This window comes from Dendrobium catenatum, unplaced genomic scaffold (genome assembly GCF_001605985.2).
Source record: "Dendrobium catenatum unplaced genomic scaffold, ASM160598v2 fragScaff_scaffold_853, whole genome shotgun sequence".
Classification (NCBI taxonomy): Eukaryota; Viridiplantae; Streptophyta; class Magnoliopsida; order Asparagales; family Orchidaceae; genus Dendrobium; species Dendrobium catenatum.
Genome location: NW_021319315.1, coordinates 9906838 through 9929758, shown reverse-complemented (window position 1 = coordinate 9929758; position 22921 = coordinate 9906838). Strand labels below are relative to the sequence as shown.

Below are 22921 nucleotides of genomic sequence, written 5' to 3'. Positions count from 1 at the left end.
TCCTGCCCTACCGCTGGCTTGGCCACTTCCTCTTCTGCCTCTTCGGGCTCCCTGTGTGCAACCAGCCAGAGTTGGGTGCGCCTGCTGTAGGCCTTTTGGGTGCGGTCGCTACTGTGGTCGTGCCCGCCTCGGCTTTGCCCCTACAGCCTCGGCCCACTTCTACGCCTTGTCAGGTCTCCTCTGCCCCCCTCGAGCCGTGTGCAGGCTCTACTGCACCTGCCACTTCTATGCCTTCTGCCTGGCTCCCATCTAATCCCTCTTCCCTTCCCTCTTTGGGGTGGGCTCGGCCTCCTCACCCGCCCCTCCATGTGGTTCAACCAGATCTTTGCCTTGCTAAGGATGGTTCCTCGATGGAACCTGTGCCTGAGGCTGTGCAGGAGAATATTGCCAGGCTTAATAAAGCCCTTATCGCCAAGGTACTGGGGCGTCATCTTCCCTTTCCTTTCCTCATCTCTGTGCTTAAGATTCTTTGGGGTCATTTTGGGCCTTTCGAGGCCATCTCCTCTGCTCCCAACACGGTTATCTGCAATTTCTCGTCCCCCGAGGCACGTGAAGCTGTGCTGCAGGGCGGGCCGTGGTTGGTTGCCGGAAATATTGTTGGGTTGGGCAAATGGTCCTTTTCGTCTTCTCCTGCCTCTGTCGAGGGACTTTGGTCCCCAATTTGGATTCGCTTGCCTGAGCTTCCTCTTATTTATTGGGATGTGGCTAACCTCTCTCGGTTAGCAAGTATGATTGGTGTTCCCCTTTGGATGGACTCGTTTACCAGCACCTGGGGACGCTCCTCTTTCGCTCGCATCTGTTTCAGGATGGACCTGTCACGGAAGCTGCCGCCCGGGGTTTGGATAAATGGCATTCATGGCCGTTTTTTCCAAAAGGTCCAGTATGAGGGCCTGCAGTCCTGCTGCTTTGCCTGTGGGGTCGTTCAGCATCCGTCCCACTTCTGTTCAGAGTCAGCCTCTCCTCTCCCCTCGGCCTCTACAACAGCGCCCCCGTCGGTGCCTGCCGCTTCGACCATTCCTAGGGATGGTTCAACTTCAAACCACCCGTTGTCAGTGCCTCTGCGGCCGTCTACCACTCCCTCCGGAGTGCCTTCTTCCCTGGTCACCTCACCGGTTGAGGAACTCGGGAAGTGGAACCTAGTTTCCCGCAAGCGCCCTCGTGCTCGGAAGCTAGTTTCATTGGCTCGCCCTTCTCGCCTGCAGCCTCGCCCTCCTTGTTAGGACTGGGCCCTTCCAAGCTTCCGGCTCGGTCCGGCCACCACACTTCCTCCCGCCGCCCGCCCAGGACCCCCTCTTCTCGACAGTCTAGCCGTGGACCGTCTGTCTCCTCGTTGAAGGAGACTCTCTCAAGACCGGCCCCTGCTCCCCCTTCCCACCGGCTGCTTCCGGTGGGTCCCCCTTCGGACTGGGATGGTGCCCCTGTCCCCTCTCCTGTTGGTCCACGGCTGGACTGGGGCGGGGACCCTATCCCCTCTTCTGGGCCATGACTGGCTTCTCGGCTTCCGGCCCCAGGCCCTTCGGCTCCTCGACTTCTGCTGGAGCACTGAGATTCTGTTCAGACTATTTTACTCCTTGTACGATTCCCCCCCCTGGTGATGTTATGGCGCGGTTTCTTGGGTTTGGCGGTTGGTTGCTTGGAGATGTCCAAGCCCGGCCTTTGTATCTCTTTTTGGCATATTGGCCCTCCCCCTCTTTGTCTTAGGGGAGTTTGCCGTGTGTTTTCTCTTTTTCTGTAATTGTTTTGTTGTTGCTTAAATGCAATTTATAATTCAAGGAACCCAAAAACTTTGGGGGCTTCTTCATTTCTTTCCACTCCTTTTTCTCACTAGAGTGTTTCCTAGTGTGAGAAGCTCTGGGCATGGTAGGGGGAGACAGGCGGTCTTCTCCCCGCTCCGACGGGGGTGGTGATAAAGGGACGGCGGATGGTGGTGGACGGGACCGGCGGAAGTCGGGTGTTGGTATGGGCGGAGGAAGGAAGGGTTTGGATGCTAGTTCGTCGGCTAAGGCGGGTGGTGGCAAACACTCGGCTAAGAGTGGTGGGAAGCCCTCGGGCGATGGAGGTGCGGGCTCTACTCGCGGTGGCAAGGCCGCGGCTGAGGCGAGCGCAAGCCAAGGGGTTGCCCGTTCCGGGGTAGCTGTTTCTGCGCAGAACGCGCGGGAGGGACGTGATGCTGCCGGTGTGGATGGTGCGGGGTGTGAAGCTGAACGGAGCAGTACTGATGTGCGCGCGGAGGTCTTGGCAAGTGGGGCAGATGCAATGCAGATGGAGGAAACATAGGTCTTGGCTGACCCGATCTTCGAGGATGCGGCTATGGAGTTTGAGCTTGCCCTTGAGAGGGTCTCGGTTGCGGCCAATGCTAAAGTTGCTGCGGCAGCCAGGAGGGCGGCGTCTTTCTCGGCGCCTATGGTGCAGGTTGAGACGGCAGCCCATGGAGATGCGGACATGGATTCCACTGAAAAGGTGGCTGGAGAGGTCCCCGGGAATAGCCCGCAGCTAGGCGTGAACCACCAGGATACGAATGGCAGCGACGCACAGGATTCTTTGAGGCACATGCAAGGTGTTTGCGGTATTGCCACTACCAGACCGAGTGTTGGAGTCTTTGGCGAGAGGGTGGCTGTTAGTCAGCCGACAAGCTCGACTAATGCCTGGAAGCGGCCAGATCATATTCGTGTGACCGAGAGGGTCCAGATGGGGCAGTTTTTGGCCGATGGTTTCTCGGTGGACCTAAGGCTGGATGTTGTTGAACGTTGCATCAACCACTTGGAAAATGAGGTGGTTGGCAAGGTGCTTGGGCGGCGGCTCCCATTTCTTGTCTTACAAGCTGAAACTCGACGACAGTGGAGGAGGTTTGGGGAGTTCCAATTATCCACCATTGGAGTCGACTGCTTCGCGTGCATCTTCAACTCGGCTGAGGCTAAGGATGCAGTCCTTTATGGAGGACCTTGGTTCTTTAGTGGCAATATTGTGGGGCTTGATCGTTGGACTCCCGAGTTTTCCCCTAGCTCTCTTGAGGGTCTAACCTCGCCAATTTGGATCCGCTTGCCACAATTGCCCCTCCAATATTGGGATCAAAATACGCTTATTCGTATTGCCTCGATGATTGGGGAGCCTTTATGGATTGATGCTTAGACGGGTAATGTGGGGCGCCGGGAATACGCCCGGGTATGTGTTAAGCTTGATTTAGTTCGAAAACTTCAATCCGGCATTTGGATCAACGGATGGAAGGGAAAATTTCATCAGCGTGTTGAATATGAAGGCTTGGGATTATCATGCTTTGAATGCGGGAGTATCGGCCACAGAAAAGAGCACTGTCCTTCTCGGGCAACGACTAGCACGACTCAACCTGGCGGGATCCAATCAGGGGCTACAGGGGGAAGACCCTGATGACGGGTGCGGGCAAGTCTGGGGTTCCTATTCTTCCTTTGCCTTCTACAGGAGATAATTTGACCGTGGGCACCATCACGCCGTGCTCCACTCCAAATCCGGTGAACGCGAGTAACCTCTCGGCTTCGGCCAAATTGGGTAGCAGAGGACAGTCGTCCACGGCGTCCACATCTAATTCGGCCGGGGTGGATGCTTATCCGAGATTGCCTGAGCTGTCGGATGATGAGAAACTCTATGGCCCGTGGAACGTGGTACCCCCGAGGAAGGGACGGAAGCCGCATAAGAAAGATCAACATGTGACCAAGTCTCCTCTTGGTGAGAATGTTCCTAGGCAAGTTGATCTTGCAAAAATCAATGAGCCGAAGGTGCGACGTATGAAAGAAAACTTCCACCCAAGCCGTGGAGACAAGAAACCAGGCCTTACTGAGCCGTTGCTGTTCTCTGCTGGCATCCGGTCGATGGAGGTTAAGCCGGCACGGCCTAAACTTGGGGCGTCGAAGGCGCATTTTGATAAGGAACTCCAATCTCTGGGGCCGATTGAGGAGGCTCCCCGTAAGAGGCGTAAGGATGGGGCTAATGCTAGCGGCGGCGGGGATGCGTCCCCTATGGTTGTATAATGTCTACAACTATGTTCTGGAATTGCAGGGGGGCTCAGAAGAAGCATACGAGCAACTACCTGCGTCACATGGTGGGTGACAACGAGGTGCACTTTGTGGGTTTAGTGGAAACCAAGATTGAAGCCTTCGAGCGGGCGGATGCGGACAAGCTTATTGGTCCATGCTGGGAGTATTTCCATAGACCGGCGGTCGGTAAATTTGGGGGGATTCTTGTGCTGTGGCGCAAGGATATTACTCAGTTCATGGTGCTTGAGGACAATGAACAGGTTGTGATTAGATCGCTCTCGCTGCCCAATGGCCAGAGGTGGCTAACGGCTGTGGTGTATGCCAACAAGGATTACCATATTCGTCGTGGTTTGTGGGACTCCATTTCACGGCATTATGATGCTAGCTCTCCGATGCTTGTCGGCGGAGACTTCAACTTCTGCCTTTGCCAGGCGGACAAGAAGGGCGGTAAAACTTTCACTTTCTCGGCAGGATCCTTGGAGATGTCGGAATTCATGGCTAATTTGGACCTTCATGATTTGGGTTTTGTGGGACCCAATTACACTTGGTCTAATAACAAGGAGGGGAATAGTAGAATCTGGGTACGCCTAGATCGGTGTTTAATGAATTCGGAGGGTCTCAAGTGTGACCCGCTTGCGACTGTTCGACACTTGGGGAGGATTGCCTCCGATCACACTCCTCTGCTTCTAACTCTCTCCTCTAGATGCCCGTCGCGTGGGGAGAAGTTCGTCCGTTTTGAGGATGTGTGGACCGGAGGCTTCGTGGAGGGTGGTTTGGCAGCATTGATCGCGTAGGGACACGGGGGATCCGGCGGAGGTGCTGAATCAGAAATGTCAGCGTACCTTGCGGGCCCTATTCCACTGGAGCCGGAGCCATATCCGGGGATTGACTGACCAGAAGACGAATGCTGAGCGCCGTATCCTGGAACTGCAGGAGGTTGATTGCTCTCCAGACGGCCTTACGGCGGAGCAGGAGAATGAACTGCGATGTAAGGTGGGGGAGCTTAACGATGCCATGACTAGACTCACTATTTGGTGGAAACAGTGGGCCAAGGTGAGGTGGATTGAAGAGGGGGATGCAAACACGCATTTTTTTCATATGGCCGCTACCAGCCGGAGGCGGGAGAACCGTATTCTATGCACTCAGAGGGCAGACGGGCAACTTGAGTATGATGCCGATCGGGTGCAGGATGCCTTTCTGGACTTCTTTCGGGCTAAGTGGAAAGACCGTAATGCTTGCCTACTTCATTGGCCGGACTTTGGGAAACAAGACAGGATCCCTGCTCAATTTAGAGTTGCTTTGGTGGCCGGTGTCACGGACAGTGAAATTCGGGAGGCTGTCAATGGGCTTGGCAATAATCGGGCACCGGGCCGTGATAGCATTTCAGCCTCTTTCCTTAAGTTTTATTTGGACATCATCAATAAGGAGGTTCTTGCGGCAGTGCGGGACTTCTTTACTACGGGCACGATGAACGGCAATTGGAAGGAAACGCTGATCATCCTCCTTCCCAAAGTGGACAATGCTACTTCGCCGTCCATGTTCCGTCCTATCAGCTTGTGCCAATCTCTCTACAAAGTTACGGCGCGGATTCTCGTTAGCCGCATGAAACCGATCCTGGCTAGGGTGGTTGGGGAAGAACAAGGGGCCTTCGTGCCTGGCCGATCCATTTCCAACCACGGCTTGATTGCACAGGAAATTATTTGTCATTTCCAACACTCTACTAAACAGGCGGGTATGATGGCGCTCAAGGTGGATATGGAACAGGCCTACGACTGCATGGCCTGGGACACTCTACAGCAAGTTATGCACCGTATGGGCTTCCCGGATCGGTTCATTCGCTGGGTTATGCATTGTATCTCTTTTCCTAGGTTTCAATTGCTTATTAACAGTCGCAGGAGCGATTGGATCGACGGCCGCAGCGGTTTTCGGCAGGGCTGTCCTCTTTCGCCCTACCTCTTCATACTCTACTCGGAACTCCTCACCAAAGCGTTTGGGCAATGGGGGGGGGGCACTATTGGTGTTCGGGTGACCAAGGAGGCTCCGTTGGTTTCCCACCTCTTGTACGCGGACGACATCCTTGCCTTTGCGAAGGCGAGTGTTCTCAATGCTAAACGGATCGGAAAACTTCTGAAGGATTATTTTTTGTGGACTGGCCAACACATAAATTACACCAAATCAGCAATCATGTTCAGTAAGTGTTGTCCGATGTGGAAGCAAAGGAGGGTGGCTAATCTCTTATCATTCCGTAGGGTCTAGAAGCTTGAATATCTCGGCCTCCAGCTTGATATGCGTAAATTGGTGGCCTCCGACTTCCCTAAGGTGGTGAAGAATGCGATGGGCAAAATCAATAGATGGGGCAGACGCCATCTCTCCCTGGCAGGACGGGCCACCCTTATCTGCACCTCATTTCTTGCAGTTCCTATGTATCTTCTCACCCACACTACTCTTCCGCGAAGCATCTTGGCGGCTATTGAACGCATGGCCCGTAGTTTCTTGTGGCAGAAAGATAATGTTAGCCGCGGTATCCACTATGTTCGGTGGGAGGAGTTATGCCACCACACGGTGAGTGGGGGCTTGGGATTTCATGCCTCGGCTGATTGGGAGGGGCCTTTGCGGGCCCGGCTAGCATGGGATATCATCCAGAACGACAATTCTTTGTTTTGCAGAATTGTAACGGCGAAATATGGCCGGGATTTATGGCGCCCCAGGACGGAGAGGAACACGTCGGTTACCTGGAGGATTCTGCAAAATGGGGCCGAGGCCCTACGCCCGATCTTAAAATGGACCATTGCCAATGGGGAATCTGTTGATGTTCTCAATGACAACTGGATTGGGAACATTTGTCTGGCCCGGTGGCCAACTTTCCTTAGGGTGGAGGCCTTGGAGGGCCAGACGATGACTCCTTGATAAGCATAAAAATTGGAACCGGGATGTGATTCGGGAATGCCTCGGGGAAGAGCTGGCTCGCCGAGTGCTTGATGTGCATACCATTATTGGCGGTCGGCCGGATTCACCGGAGCTGCTGCAATCCCGCCTTGCTGCTACTATTACGTCCATGGCCTACAATCACGGTAAGGATACTACGGGATTTCAGTTTGCTTGGCTTTGAAGACTTAAACTACATCCTCGGAACAGTTTTTTTGGTGGCGGCTCTTTAGAGATGCGCTGCCCACTATGGAGTGGATGTTTCGGCGTGGCCTCACTGACTCACAGACCTGCCCGTGGGGTTGCTCTCAGTCCGAAACTCTGGAGCATGTGGCGGCGAACTGTGCCAAGCTCGCTGCTTCACTGGCAGTGCTTGCCAAATGGGGATTTCATATGCCGCCCGTCAAATCTTGGCGTGATTTAATAAGGATGCTTGAGTTGGCTGCTAGGGACAATGCAAGCCATGGAAGACTTTACTGTTATACTGTGTACCAAGTCTGGCGCGCCCGCAATAACAAAATTCATGGCCGTTCTTGCAGCACATCATCGGCTATTGCGGCTAATGCTTTATCTATGCTACCGAGAACTTGTTCTTCGCCTGTTTTGGAGCAATGGTGTACCTCTCAGTCCTCAGGACTGCCTAACTACAAGCTTTGGTGCACCCCCCCTCCGAGATGGGTAAAGTTCAATGTGGATGCTTTGATTAAGCCGTCGGGAGCGGCGGGATTGGGGATTGTGGCTCGGGATGAGAACGGCCGGTTAGTGACGGCGATTGGCAAGCAAGTGGAGAAATGGGATGCGACCAATGCTGAGATTATGGTAGCTTTGGTGGTGAAGGACGCCATCCGTGACTGGATGGCACAGCTTGATGGCATTATCATTGAGGGGGATTGTTTGCCGGCGATTAAATGGCTCCAAATTATGTTCAACCACAAGAGCAAGGGTCATTGGCAAGCGACGGGTCCGGACCTGACTTTCTTGCTTGACTTCAAGCAAGTGCTTTTCCACCATATCCCGAGGGCTAGCAATAGGTCGGCCGACTATTGTGCGCACTTGGCCAGGTTTGGCAATTTTGAGTGGTCCGATTGTGATGATAGAAATGTACCTCCCTCTTTTGTAACTCTTTTAAGGGAGGATAGTGATCGAGTGTAGTCTTTACTCCTTGTACTTCTTATTTTTCCTTTCTCTTATTAATGCATATTGCAAATTTCAAGGAACCCAAAAACTTTGTATGGACCGTTGGAGTCCTGACTATGCCCCTAACTCTCTGCATGGTCTTTTTTCCACGGTGTGGGTTCGTCTACCACAGCTTCCCCTTCTGTACTTGGATGTCACCAATCTCAATCGTATGGCCAATTTCATTGGTGACCCTCTGTGGCTGGATGCTCATACATCCACTTGGGGGCGTTCCTCCTTTGCCCGTTTCTGTGTCTGCCTGGATCTTGCTAAGCCGCTCCTCCCCGGTATCTGGATCAAGGGAGTTTGAGGGAGATTCTTCCAGAAGATTGAATATGAGGGCCTTTCCAACTTTTGCTTTGCGTGCGGGCTTGTCGGCCATAGTGTCGACCGATGCCCATCTGACTGGACTGCCCCTCAAGCCCCCCCACCGGCTGGTTCCAACCCTCGTGCTCCTCGTAGGTCGGCCTGTGTGCCGATTGGACAGGAAACCTCCTCTGCTATCAGAACTGGGGGACCCAACCTTGCCGCTCAGCAGCCGGGTGTCCCTTCTAGGTCTCTCAGTCCTTTAGATTCTACCCATGGTGGTACCGCCTCTCGGCCTCTCCACAGCAATCCCCCCTCTCCTGAGCGACTCGGGGAGCTGGGGGAATGGAATATTGTTAAGAGGAGGCGGCGGCCTCGGAAACCTTCGCCTTCTTCGCCGACTCTGATGACTCTTCCCGCTCCGGCAGCCCCTCCTGTCAGATCGGCTGGCCAGATAGGCGTGCTTTCTCCTCCCTCGGTGGGGAGGTCTAATCTGATTCTTAAAAAGGCTTCATCTCGTGGAATTGTTCCACAAAAAGAGGTGCTTCAGTTGGGCCCTATTATCCCTAGGAAACGCAAGAAAGGCCCTGAAGAGACTACGGGCGGGGACCTTTTCCCTTCTGCTGTTTTATGAGGCTCCCCTTGTTTCAGGTTCTGGAGATTTATACGGGGAGTAGACAGATTATGCCGGGCACTGGGGAGCTTTTCTGCTCTTTGAGCAGTTCTTACTCTTGTTCGGCTCCCCCCCCCCCCCCCCCCCCCCCGACTGGTCTGCTTCTGGTTCCGGTGCATTTCTTTAGATGCTGTGCTTGGTGGCCTTTGTGTTTTGTACTTTTCTTGTGCTGTTTTTGTTTTTTCTGTCTGTGGCTTTCCTTTGTTGTGGAAAGCCCCCTTTTGTTTGTTGTACTTTCCCTTTATGCTTAAATGCAATCTTATTTCAAGGAACCCAAAAACTTTGGAGGGCTCTTCATTTGTTCCAAATTCTTTCTCTCACTAGAGTGGTTTTTAGAGAGAGAAGCTTTGGGATGGGAAGAGGGGGTGGCCTTAGGTCACCTCCTCCAAATGAGGGGAATGTTGGTGGTGGAGGCAAGGGTGGCGGCGGTCGCAAGGAGAGGCGGCAAGGTAATCGGTGGCAGGTGTTTGCCAATGAGCTGGCCGACGGCGAGGAGCTGGCGGAGCAAGGTGAGAGGGGCGGCGGCCACTCTAGGTCACCAGGTGTTGGGCGATTTTCGGCCAACCAAGACAAGGGGGCTGATGCCCTAGCTATGGAGGAGGAGAAAAAGATAAAGACCGGCGACACCATTTGCCCGGGCAAGGAGAATGTGCGGGATTTGGCTAAGGGAAAGGTGGCTGGAGGTAGAGTAGTTGGCGCGGGGGCTGGGATGGCTGAAGGAGGCGGTGCGGGCATTAGGCAGACCGCGGCTGGAGCAGCGAGTGCAAGGTTGGCTGCGGGGACTGCTGCTGGTGCGGCAGAAGTTGGACAAGGTGCGGCGTGTGCTAACCCGGGAGCTGGGAACAATGCAAGGTCTGCGGTGGGTCGGGTTGCAGCTGCTGCTGCAACACAAACGGCGGCTACCAAGTTGGGTGTCGCGGGCAATGGACAGGTCACGACCTTCCCTGAAGGCAAATTTGCGCCTGGAATAACTTCTTCCATTACTAAGCCCACGGCGGTGCGGGAGCTAATTATGAGCAGCATTGGTATGTCGCCGCCCCTGGGTGCGATGAAGGCGGCTGTACAAGTTCAATCGGAGACTATGGCTTCGGCCAAGTCGAGCAGCATTCGTGCCTCCCAACCAAACTCCCCCCGCACGGATAGCTGCGGCATGGACGACGACCAGCCTGGGGAATCCGAGCGGGATTTTGCTTTCGGGAGTGATGATGAAGACTATCAACCCAGCAGCCCGCGTGATGAGGAACATATAGCTACGGGATCGGAGGGTGCTTTGGATTGATGTATGATGAGAGACCGGCCAGTGACATGGAAGAATCGGGGGGGGGGGGGGGGGCTCTCAGGTTTCTCACACCGATATGGAGGATGATGGTGGTGAGCAGGCTGCACAGCAGTTCCACGCCTTTACCAAGGCTGTCAGCTCTAGGTCTCGGGTGGCCACCGCTTGGGCAGATTGCACCGAGGAGGAGGTGAGTCCGACACAGGAACAAGAGCCTGATGTTAACCGAAATGTGATGGATATGGACTGTAGCTCTAGGGGTGAACATCCAAAGGATCCGCCTACCACTGGCCAAGAAGTTTTTGGAAGTTGCCCATAAGGTGTTTGTGGTAATGTCTTCAAAGAGGAAAACATGGCTAAGTAGCCACGGCAGCCCACCCAAGCCGCAAAATTACAGCCTAACGGGTTTGCAAAGGGGCCCTTTACTTGGAGCAAGGTTCAACATGTGCCCTTGGATCGTCTTAGCCGGGAGCAATGGCTTGCCAAAGATGGCTTGTGTATTGAGCCGGAGATCACCGTCGTCAACGACAACATCTCTAGATTGGACAAGTCCATTGTGGCCAAACTTGTGGGGCGACGAATCTCCTTCCACTTCCTCCTTGAAGAGTTAAAGCATCGATGGTACCATTTTGGGGAGTTTGAGATAATCACCATTGCGGCTAACACATTCATTTGCATTTTTCAAAGCCATGAAGCCAGGGACACCGTGTTGGCCGGCGGGCCTTGGATTGTGGCCGGGAACATTATTGGGATAGACAAGTGGACCTCCTCTTGTTTGCCCTCTTCCTTGCAAGGCCTTCACTCTCCGATTTGGGTATGGTTGCCTCAACTACCCTTGATCTATTGGGACGTTAATAACATCACTCGCATTGCCAACGGAATTGGGGAGCCCCTTTGGATGGACTCCCACACTAGCACCTGGGGAAAATCTTCTTTTACTCGGATTTGTGTGAGGATTGACTTGTCCCAAAAATTGCTTCCAGGGGTTTGGATCAACGGGATCCATGGTAGGTTCTTCCAGAGAATTGAATACGAGGGGTTAACCAACTTTTGCTTTGACTGTGGGTTCATTGGACATGCCACGGGTAGCTGCTCGGCTAAGCAACAAGACAAGGATAATCTTCCCAACAAGGCTCAAACACCACAGAAAACATCTACAAGTCCGGCGGGACAGTCTGCTACCGCCGCCCAGCTCAGTTTGGGACAATCTGCCATGGACGGTCATTTGGACCGTGAGGCTCAAGGTGCGGACTCCTTGGGGGAATGGAACATTGTGACCCGCAAAAAAAGGACTAAGCCAAAAAGCCCAAGGGGAATACCAGCATCGGGTCTGAACAGGTCAGCCGAGTCCAGCCGCCCCCTCCGACCTCCGAACAGTCACAAAAGCATATGGAAGAGATCTCTAATCGGATTGTCAACCCGAGCTTGCAATCACCCAGGAAAAAGAAAGAAGTTTTTAATGCTAGCAAGCCGGATTAAGATGCCACTACCTCGACGATCAATCTATCAAAGCGACAACATAAAGCCTCCAAAGCTTTCATGGAGAAATAACTTCTGCAGCTTGGGCCTATTGCTCCTTTGCCAAGAAAGAGGAGGAAGAACTTACAAGATGACACCGGCAGGGACTTTGTCCCCTTTGAGGATCAATGATGCTCTTCCTTAATGCTTGTCCTTGGGTGCTAAGGGTGCTCACACCATGTCTGGCGCAATGGGATATCTCTCGGCCTTCGGGCTATTTTAAACCCTTTATAGGTATCTCCCCCCGCTGGATTAGTTCTCTGAGCATGTTTAGCATTTCTTGGGCTAGCAATTGGGAGGGGCCTCATTGTGACTCAAAGGGGCTTATCCTTGCTTTAGTTGCTTTAATTTTTGTCTATCATACATGTATGGTTTTCTTCATAGCTTTAGACCTTCCCACTTTTGTTTTTTGTCTTGGGAAGGCAGATAGTTTTTCCATACTTGTCATGTACTTTTTCTTTACTTAATCAATGCAAATGCAACTTTCAAGGAACCCAAAAACTTTGGGGGGGGGGTTCATCATTTCTTTCCACTCCTTTCTCTCACTAGAGTGTTTCCTAGTGTGAGAAGCTCTGGGCATGGCGGGGGGGGGAGGCGGTCTTCTCCCCGCTCCGGCGGGAATGATGGCGGTGAAGGTTCGACGGAAGATGGAGGGCGTGATCGGAGGAGGTCGGGTGTTGGTGCGCAGGGTGGTCGCAAGGGCGGTGAGGTGAAATCCCCGGCAAAGGCAGGATTGGGGAAGTCGGCGGGTAAAGGTGTGGCGACGGCCAGGTCTTCGGGTGAGGAGGCAGCTGCTGTGTCGCGGGGTGCTAAGGCACCGGACGGGCTTGGCTTCGGCCAGTCTAATGCGCGGGGAGGCTCGGATGTGACCAAGGGGCTGGGGGCTGCTCCAGCGGGAGCGACACGGGCTGATAAGGGATGGGATATGCAGATGGCGGTTGACCTAGCGGATGGGGAGACCGGGGCTGCTATGGAATTTGAGCAGGTGTTGGGCCGTATTGCGGAGGTGGCCAATGCGGAAGCGGCTGCGACTGCTAGGTATGCCGCGACGCTTGAATTGGCGTCTGGACGTGCGGCGCTGCATCAGGCGGCGAACCAGCCAGCGGTTGCTGGCTCTATGCTGCACGAGAAGGTCGCCCAGGTTCAGACTGCAACTGCTGCGGTGGATCAGGCAGGTAAGTGTTGTGATGACACTGAGATGGGAGTTGAGGTTGCAGCCTCTGAAGAACCTGTAGAGGAATGTCCTGAACTAGGGGTGAACCTACAATTCTCAATGGGTTGCGGAGGAGGGATTCCTCAAACACGCACGCAAGGTATTTGTCGAATTGCTCCTAGAGGTATGCGGCCGGAAGTCTTTGGTGGAGTGGTGTCGGATAGGGGGCAAGTCAATGGGAATAATGCATGAAAGAAACTGGAGCACATTCGGATTGAGGAGGAGGTTGCCCAAGGAGCCTTCTCTACGGATGGCGTGGTGAACTTGTACATGGACCTTGTGGAGCAACACATTTTGGCGTTGGACAATGCCGTGGTTGGCAAAATTATTGGGAAGAAGTTACCTTACTTTGTCCTAAGTGGGGAAATTAAACGGCAATGGGGTCGGTTTGGGGACTACCACCTTTCCATTATTGGGACCGATTGCTTTGTGTGCCGGTTTGACTCGAAGGAAGCTCGGGATGCGGTGCTCTGCGGAGGGCCATGGTTCTTCAACGGCAACATTGTAGGGCTAGACCGGTGGACTCCGGCATTCTCGCCAAATTTGATGGCGGGGTTGTCGTCGCCAGTTTGGATCCGACTACCTCAACTACCGCTGAAATATTGGGACCTGCATAATCTTATGCGAATTGCGTCGCATTTTGGCTCCCCTTTGTGGATCGATGCACAAACTGGAGGCGATGGCATGCGCGAATACGCACGAGTTTGTGTGCGACTGGATTTGGCTCAAAAACTGCAGCCAGGGACATGGATTAATGGGTGGAAGGCTAGATTCTACCAAAGGTTGGAATATGAAGGATTGGGAATATCCTGCTTTGGATGCGGGAGAATCGGACATCGGCAGGATAGCTGTCCTGCTCGGGGGGATGTGCGGGGAACTGGCCAGATTAGTACTCCCGCGGGGACATCGAAGGGCAAAGCTATCTTGGATAGTGGTGGATCCAGTGTAGCCTCTACGAGCAGAGCTCGACCTAATCTCCGGGAGCAGCCTGCGGAGGTGATTCCATCGGCCGGATCGGTGGAGGTGGGGGATCATCCCATTGATGGGGTGCCAACTGATCGGACCAATCTGGCCGAACAAACGACCCCTTATAACGGGCTACCAGTGAAGCCTGTTGCGGACAGTGAGGGGACGGAACTCACGGAGGATGAAAAACATTTTGGCGAGTGGAATATTGTTCCACCAAGGAAGAAAAAGATTGTGCAGCAAAAGAAAGCCCAAACTAGTGCTGAGGCTAAGCCTCTTCGGGAGAATCTTCCACGGCAGGTGATCTTCAAGGAGATTGGAGAGCCGTCGAGGACAACTAACAAGGAGAAACTTAAACCAAGTTGGCGTAAACTTGGGATCAAGGAGCCAACTCTCTTCTTGGCTGGGGTTGGCAGAGATAGACCGAAACTTGGAGCTTCAAAAGCTCATTTTGACAAGGAACTGCAAGCTCTTGGGCCCATTGAGGTGGGGCCTAAGAAAAGGTGCAATGAGAATTCTAGTGGCACGAGCGGCGGGGACGCTTCCCCTATAGGTGCCCAATGACTCACATCCTCATGTGGAATTGTAGGGGGTCCGTAAGAAGAATACGGGTCACTTCCTATGCCACCTCATTGCTTGCAATGAGGTTTTATTGATCGGTATTGTTGAAACCAAAGTGGAATCCTTTGGTCGGAATGATGTCGACCGGCTTGTTGGCCGGAGCTGGGATTTCTTCCACTTCCCTGCGGTGGGGAGATCGGGTGGCCTTCTGCTTTTATGGAGGGCGGAAATTGTTAAGTTTTCGGTTGAGGTGGCGACGGCTCAGTGCATTGGGGGGAGGCTGACCTTGCCATCATTTCAACAGTGGAACGTGTTTCTCATTTATGCCAATAAGGACTATCATGTCCGTCGCAGTCTATGGGAAACAAATTGATGGGGAATTGTGCTCTATACATCCCCAGTATTTTTTTTTTTATGGGGGGCGGCGATTTTAATGTTGCCTCTCGCAAGATGCGAATAAAAGAGTGCAAACAAGTTTACTTGCTCGGCTGGGGCGCAAGAAATGCTGAAGGCGTTGGCGCGGAATGACTTTCATGACTTAGGCTTCTTGGGCCCTATGTTCACCTGGTCCAATAATAAGGACGCCGCTAGCTGCATCTGGGTGTGGTTGGATAGGATTCTGATTAACTCGGAGGGGCTCGGGGCTGCGCCGTTGGCCGCGGTTAAGCATCTTCCTTGTTTTGCTTCTGACCACTGCCCCTTGTTACTTGAAATGGGCCTTAATACTTCTGTGCCTTGCTTCAAATGGATCCGATTTGAGGACGTCTGGATGAGCTACCCAGCTTCCTGGAAGATTGTGTTCGAGGCCTGGAACAAGGCGGATTTTGGCACTCCGGAGGAGACGGCGAACCGGAAATGTAGCAGAACCTTGCGGGCTATTTTTTATTGGAGCCGCAACCGTGTCCGTGATCTGGGAAAGCAGAAGGACCACCTTGAAGGGAAGATCAAAGCACTACAACTCATTGACTGTTCTGAGAAGGGGCTTACCCCCGAGCAGGATTCTGAGCTTCGGTCGACGGTTGGGGAATTCAGTGCGACTCTGGCCCGCTTGGCTACGTGGTGGCGACAACGTGCAAAGGTCCGTTGGATTGAGGAGGGCGATGCTAATTCGCACTTTTTCCATTCGATGGCCTCTGTGCGGCGACGGTCGAACCGGGTTGACGAGGTGAAATTGATAGATGGAGAGACTTCCAGGGATCCGCAGGTGATTCACGACGAGTTCTGGAATTTCTTTTCTTTGAAATGGAGGGCCTGCGAAACCCAAAGGGAAAGTTGGCCGACCTTTGAGCCAGATAAAATGCTGAACGAGCAGGCACGCAACTTACTAGACGCGAAGGTTTTGGAGGAGGAAATTAGGAGAGCGGTGTTCAGCATGGGGAACAATCGGGCTCCTGGCATTGATGGTATTACTTCCTCCTTCATGAAATTTTATTAGAATATTATTAGCAAAGATGTTTGTGCTGCTGTAAAAAACTTTTTTACTACTAACGAAATGTGTGAGACCTGGAAGGACACTTTGGTGATTCTCCTACCCAAGAGCTCATCGGCCAACAAGCCGTCCCTGTTCCGGCCAATTAGCCTTTGTCAAACCTTTTACAAGGTTGTGGCAAAGATTTTGGTTTTCCGTCTGAAGCCATTCCTTTCCAACCTTGTTGGGGAGGAGCAAGGAGCTTTTGTGCCCGGATGTTCTATTTCCAGCCATGGATTGCTTGCTCAGGAGATCCTTTGTAAGTTTCAGCATTCAACTAAGAGGGATGGATTAATGGCTATTAAAGTTGACATGGAGCAGGCATACGACTGTATGGCTTGGGACACGCTTCAGAAGGTTATGGAAGCAATGGGGTTCCCGACCAAACTTATTACGTGGATTTGACAGTGCACCACAAACCCACGGTTCTCCTTTGTACTCAATGGGAGTCGGTCCAATTGGATTCAGGCTTTAAGCGGATTTCGTCAAGGGTGCCCCCTTTCACCCTACTTATTCATCCTTTGTTCGGAATTATTGACCAAAGCTTTCCGCAATGGTGGCAACACGATGGGAGTGCAGCTGATTCCCAACGGGGAGAGGGTGTCTCACTTGCTTTACGCGGATGACATCTTGATCTTTGCCGAGGCATCCAGGGCTAATGCTCTGCAGATTATGAAAATTCTGGAGGATTATTGCCAGTGGACGGGACAACGGGTGCATAATACTAAGTCTGCTATTTTGTTTAATAAACAGTGCCCGAGGTGGAAATGCCGCAGGTTAGCCAAGCTTTTGGGTTATCGGCTGGTCGAGGCTTTAGATTACCTCGGTCTGCCCCTTATTCTGCGAAAACCAGTTGCTTCTGATTTTTCTAAGGTTCTGAGGAATGCGAATGACAAGATCAATGTTTGGGGGAAATGCCACTTGTCGTTGGCGGGCAGAGCTACTCTCATTCGGTCGGCACTTCAAGCTATCCCACTTTATTGCATGACTCTCTCTGGGGTGCCTAAAGGAATTCTCTCAGCTATTGACAAAATTGGGAGGCAGTTTTTTTGGAGGAAGGACGGAGGAAATAGGGGGCTCCATTATGTGGCCTGGGATGATCTATGTAAACCTGTGGCAAGTAGGGGACTGGGCTTTCACTCGGCTGCTTCTTGACAAGGACCGCTGCGTGCTCGACTTGCTTGGGACTTCTTACAGCACCCTCACTCGCTCTTAAATTGCCTGCTTATGGCTAAGTATGGAGATAATCTGTGGGCGGAATGCACCGGAAGAAGTACTTCGATATCTTGGTGGATTATTCAGGAAGGGGCCATGGCGATTCGGCCTATCCTGCGCTGGACGGTGGGGGACGGCAGGTGTATTGATTCTTTGCAAGATTCCTGGATCCTTGACAGGCGGTTGGAATGCTGGCCGACTTTCATTAATATGAATGATGATTTGGAGTGCAAAGTCAGTTTTTTCCTAGATGGTGATCAAGGGTGGAACCGAGCGGCTGTGCTAAACTCGTTTGGGGAAGTATTGGGTGGCAGAATTCTTGAGATTCTGGCTAGGGGTGATCTTACGAAGGATGTCCCAGAACTTGTCCAGGTTAATAGGGGTAAGTCGGTGGCTGCACTGGCTTATGCGGCTCGGATTGGGGATGAATGTTATCAGTTTGGGTGGCTTCGACTCCTCAAGTTGCATCCGAGGGAAAGGCTTTTTTGGTGGAGACTGGTGCGGGATGCTATCCCGATAAATGAGTGGCTGGCACGGAGGAACTTAGCCGACACCAACTTGTGTCCGTGGGGCTGTTCGGCTGTGGAAAGTCGGGATCATTGTGCGGTACAATGCCTGAAACTACAACAAGTTATGGGCTGCCTTGCCGATTGGGGATTCAGCATTCCTGAACCTAGCTCCTTTGATGAACTGCTCGGCTCGTTAAAGGGGTTGGCCCATCATAATCCCTCTCTCGGATGGATCCTTTGTTACACGGTGTACCAAACTTGGCGAGCGCGCAATGCGAAGAAGCATGACCGATCCTTTGGAACGCCCAAAATTATAGCGGCGACGGTCCTATCGCAAATTCCGAAATCATTCTGGTTGCCTCCTATGGAGTAGTGGTGCATCAATCAACCCCTTGGGTTGCTGGTTAATCTTTTATGGTGTACTCCCCCTCCTAATTGGCTAAAGGTGAATTTTGATGCTGCTTTGGTCCCATCAAATAGTGCTAGACTTGGCTTGGTGGTTCGTGATGATTACGGCAGATTGGTTGTGGCGTCGGGTAAGTTAATTGAACATTGGGATCCAACACAGGCTGAGCTGAAGGCTGCGTTGGCTTTTGCGGATTTGATTGAGGATTGGATGTTTGACCGTGAGGGTCTCATTGTGGAAGGGGATTGCTCGGAGGTGGTTAAATGGATGCAGAAAGTTTACTGGCCGGCTAGTGGTTTTCATAGGCGGGAGGTTGGACCGGACCTCACTTTCTTAAGTAAATTTCGGCAGGTGATCTTTCAGCATATTCCTTGGCTAAGCAATCGTCCTGCGGATTTCTGCGCCAAACAAGCTCTTGGGGGTGATGTTTTGTGGAATGATGTAAATTCTCCTTCTATCCCTTTTACCTTCCTTGAATTCTTAAGGGAGGAGAGTGATAGAGCTTAGTTTTTTGTTGTATCTTGTACTTGTTGTTTATGTTTCTTTCTTAATGCAAATGCAACTTTCAAGGAACCCAAAAACTTTGGATGTTCTTCACTTCTTTCCACTCCTTTCTCTCGCTAGAGTGTTTCCTAGTGTGAGAAGCTCTGGGCATGGCCGGGGGAGACAAGCGATCTCCTCCCCGCTCCGACGGGGGTAGCGGTGGTGACGGTTCGGGGGGTGGTGATAGGGATAGGAGGCGTTCGGGCATCGGGTCCGGTGGTGGCAATTAGTATGTGGAGGTTAAATCTCCGGCCAAGGCGGGATCGGGGAAGTCGGCGAGGAAGGCTGTAGCTGCTGCTAAGCCTTCGGGTAGTGAGGGTAGTGCTGGAGTGCGGGGGGCCAAGACGTTGGACGGCACCAGCATTGACCATGGAACCTTGCGTGGAGGGGTTGCACCGTCGGACGCGGCTGGTGGCTTGCTCGACGGGGCGGGAAGATTGGCGCGGGAGGCTAATCCGTTGGCGGGTGAAGATCTGCCGGCTGAGGATGGGAAAGCCGCAATGGATTTTGAGCTGGCAATGGATCGGGTAGCTGCGGCTGCTGATGCTGAAGCTGCGACGGCAGCAAGGAGAGCGGTGGCTCTTGAGCTGGCGTCGGATTGTGTTAGGTTGGCGGAGGCGGAGCGCCAGGCTGCGGAGATGGGGAAACCTAGGCTGGACGGACACGCCTACGGGGCGAACAATGCGGGGTCGGGTGATCTTGCTGGAAGTCGGGGCATGGATGCTGACATGTGTATGGAGGAGGAGATGACGAGTAGGGCAGGGGATGTCAATCCTGCTGTAGGCGTGAACCTCCAATTTTCTCTGGGCTGCGGTGGTAATCCTCCACCCGGACGCACGCCAGGTGTTTGTAGAATTGCCCCTGCTGGGCAGAAGTCTGCTGTGTTTGGTGAGCGGGCTGCCATTGCGGAGCCGGGTAGGCCGCCTAACACATGGAAGAAACCGAAACATATCCGAGTCACGGAGGAGGTGGTGCAGGGGGCCTTCTCCACGGATGGGATATCCATTAACTTGCACATGGACTTGGTGGAGAAAAGGATACATGCATTAGATAATGCGGTGGTAGGCAAAATTCTTGGCAAGAAATTGCCTTACTTTGTGCTATGTGTGGAAGTTAAGTGGCAATGGGGCCGTTTTGGAGACTATAACCTTACTACTATCGGGGCGGATTGTTTTGTTTGCCGTTTTCAATCGATTGAGGCTCGGGATGCTGTTCTATACGGAGGACCTTGGTTCTTCAATGGGAATATCGTGGGCCTTGACCAGTAGACTCCGAGATTCTCTCCCAATTCTATGGCGGGATTGACGTCACCGGTTTGGATTCGCTTGCCGCAGCTACCTCTGCAATATTGGGACACCCATAACGTCATGCGTATTGCCTCTCAGTTTGGGTCGCCGTTATGGATTGATGCCCAAACGGGGGGATAAGGAAGACGGGAATACGCCCGGGTGTGTGTAAGAATTGATTTGGCCAAGCAGTTACAAACCGGGACTTGGGTTAATGGTTGGCAAGGGCGTTTCTATCAGAGGGTGGAGTATGAGGGGTTGGGGCTATCTTGCTTTGGCTGCGGACGGGTTGGACACAAACAGGAGCAATGCCCCCAACAGAAGGAGCTGCGGGCTGAGGAGATTGCGGGGACACCCTTGATGTCATCCAAAGGAAAAGCTGCCACGGAGGGTGGCGGGTCCAGCGTGGCCTCTTCTAGCAAGCCGCGGGGAAGCCTGGTGGAGGCAAGTATAGGTGCTGTGACTCCGGCTGGAGTGAGCTCGAGTAGCCGCACCAATTGTTCGGGACAACAAATGGCTGGCATTGTGGAAGCGGGGAGTTCGGCTACACCCGAGAAAGATGAATTGAACAAGGACTCCGGGCGTGAACTTACAGAGGATGAGAAACTCTTTGGTGAGTGGAACCTTGTTCCACCACGGAGGAGGATGGGTGGCCAGCCTAAAAAGAGCCAAGGGGTGCCGGCTACTAAACCTCTTGGGGAAAATGGTCCACGGCAAGTGAACCTCAAAGAGGTGGGCGAACCATCGAAGAGCCGGAACAAGGAGAATTTCAAGCCAAGTTGGCGTAAGCTTGGAGTGATGGAACCAACGCTTTTCTCGGCTGGGGTGGGGCGTGATAGAACGCACCTTGGGGCATCCAAGGCCCACTTTCAGAAAGAGCTGCAAGCTCTCGGTCCTATTGAGACTGGGCCAAGGAAACGTCGCAAGGAGGGCGACAGTGGAACGAGCGGCGGGGACGCTTCCCCTATAGTTAATCAATGACTCAAATCATTATGTGGAATTGCAGGGAGGCTCGTAAAAAGAATACGAGCAACTTCCTGAGGCACCTCATTGCGTCCAATGAGGTTCTGTTTGTTTGGTTATTGGAAACTAAGGTTGAGTCTATCTCCCGTTTGGAGATTGATCGGCTTGTTGGGCCGGGATGGGGATTTTTTCATCACCCTGCTATTGGAAAATCTAGTGGCATCTTGGCCTTATGGCGGCAAGACATTGCCCAATTTGTTGTTTCTTCCTCTGCAGATCAATGTGTGGTTGGACAGCTCACTCTCCCTTGCCTCCGCACATGGATTGTTGCTTTGGTTTATGCTAACAAAGACCTTCATTTACGTCGGCAGCTCTGGGACCAAGTTAAGACGGCTGTGACCGGTCAATTCCCTTTGATCGTTGGAGGGGATTTCAATTGTTGTTTATCTCAGGAGGAGAAAAAAGGAGGGAAACGGTTTAAGTTTTCTTCGGGAGCTCAGGAGATGTTGGAATTTATGACGAGCAATGATTTACATGATTTTGGGTTCATGAGAACTCGCTTCACGTGGTCTAATAACAAGGATGGGGCGAGTCGAATTTGGGTTCTCCTTGACCGGGTTCTCATGAATTCTGAAGGTATTAATGTCGCCCCCTTTGCGTCGGTGCAGCATCTCAATCGGGTGGCTTCGGACCATTGCCCGCTTCTCTTGCGTTTGGGGGGAGGACAATCGGTGCCTAATTTTTGGTGGCTTAGATTTGAGGACGTCTGGATGAGTTTCCCGGCGTCATGGCGAATTGTGCACAAGCAGTGGACGAGGAGGGATGTTGGTGATCCGGCTGAGGTTCTCAACCGGAAGTGTGTGCGTACCCTTAAATCCCTTCTATTTTAAAGCCGCCACAGGATAAGGGATTTGGGGATCCGCAAGGAGCAGCTGGAGCTGAGAATTGTGAAACTCCAACAACTGGACTGTTCGGCGGATGGCTTGAGTGCGGAGCAGGAGGATGAGCTTAGACTAATTGTTGGGGAGTTTAATGCTACTCTGGCTCGAATCACAACTTAGTGGTGTCAACGCGCTAAAATTCGTTGGGTTGAGGAAGGGGACGCTAACTCTCACTTCTTTCACCTGGTGGCCACTGCTCGTAGACGCGCGAATCGGGTGGCTGAGCTGCGGGGAAATGATGGCAGGGTGGTCACTGACCTGCAAGATATCCAAACGGAATTCTGGAATTTTTTCTCTGACAAATGGAGGGATCGTCAAACTCATTCTGCTCGCTGGCCGGCCTTCGCGGAGGCGGACAGAATTCTGGATCTCGTTCGGGACATGCTGGAGGTGGATGTTTCTGAAACGGAAATCCAAACGACAGTATTTAGTTTGGGCAACAACCGTGCTCCGGGCACAGACGGTATTACTTCTTCTTTCTTGAAATTTTATTGGGCCATTATCAAACAAGATGTTTGCTGTGTTGTGCTAGATTTCTTTGCTAGATCCACTATGTGCCCAAGTTGGAAGGATACTATGATTATCCTGCTGCCTAAGACGGCGAAGGCGATGTCTCCCTCTCAATTCCGACCTATCTGCCTTTGCCAGTCTTTCTACAAGGTGGTGGCCAAAGTGTTGGTCAACCGGCTCCAACCGGTTTTGGCTAACATAATCAGCAAGGAGCAAGGGGCCTTTGTCCCTGGACGGTCGATTGCCAATCATGGACTAATTGCTCAGGAGATCATGTGTAAATTTCAACACTCTACCAAGCATTCAGGACTTATGGCGCTCAAGATTGACATGGAGCAGGCAGATGACTGCATGTCCTGGGAGACTCTGGAGCGGGTTATGGTGGCTATGGGCTTCAAGGAGAAGTTTTGTTTGTGGATTTCCGAGTGCATTACCATGCCCCGTTTCTCCTTCCTGCTT

At 52.7% G+C, this 22921-nt stretch overlaps 4 protein-coding genes across 4 annotated transcripts; all 4 read left to right on the top strand.

Annotated features, from left to right (window-relative positions):
• The first annotated feature begins 350 nt into the window (after positions 1-350).
• Positions 351-1220, top strand: LOC110098169. Its single transcript, XM_020824903.1, has one exon. The coding sequence runs from the start codon at positions 351-353 to the stop codon at positions 1218-1220; it is 870 nt and encodes a 289-aa protein (XP_020680562.1).
• Positions 1221-1857: 637 nt separating this feature from the next.
• LOC110098170 (circumsporozoite protein-like) lies at positions 1858-2277 on the top strand. Its single transcript, XM_020824904.1, has one exon. The coding sequence runs from the start codon at positions 1858-1860 to the stop codon at positions 2275-2277; it is 420 nt and encodes a 139-aa protein (XP_020680563.1).
• A 7162-nt stretch (positions 2278-9439) lies between these two features.
• On the top strand, positions 9440-10366 carry LOC114580216 (circumsporozoite protein-like). The gene has a single exon (XM_028697039.1). It carries the CDS (start codon positions 9440-9442, stop codon positions 10364-10366), a length of 927 nt encoding a protein of 308 aa, XP_028552872.1.
• Positions 10367-15123: 4757 nt separating this feature from the next.
• Positions 15124-16056, top strand: LOC110098172. The gene has a single exon (XM_020824905.1). It carries the CDS (start codon positions 15124-15126, stop codon positions 16054-16056), a length of 933 nt encoding a protein of 310 aa, XP_020680564.1.
• The last annotated feature ends 6865 nt before the right edge of the window (positions 16057-22921 follow it).

Bases quoted from the DNA above. Each gene is read 5' to 3' on its own strand.
- LOC110098170 (XM_020824904.1), top strand. From the start codon at position 1,858: ATGGTAGGGGGAGACAGGCGGTCTTCTCCCCGCTCCGACGGGGGTGGT.
- LOC110098172 (XM_020824905.1), top strand. From the start codon at position 15,124: ATGCTGAAGGCGTTGGCGCGGAATGACTTTCATGACTTAGGCTTCTTG.
- LOC114580216 (XM_028697039.1), top strand. From the start codon at position 9,440: ATGGGAAGAGGGGGTGGCCTTAGGTCACCTCCTCCAAATGAGGGGAAT.
- LOC110098169 (XM_020824903.1), top strand. From the start codon at position 351: ATGGAACCTGTGCCTGAGGCTGTGCAGGAGAATATTGCCAGGCTTAAT.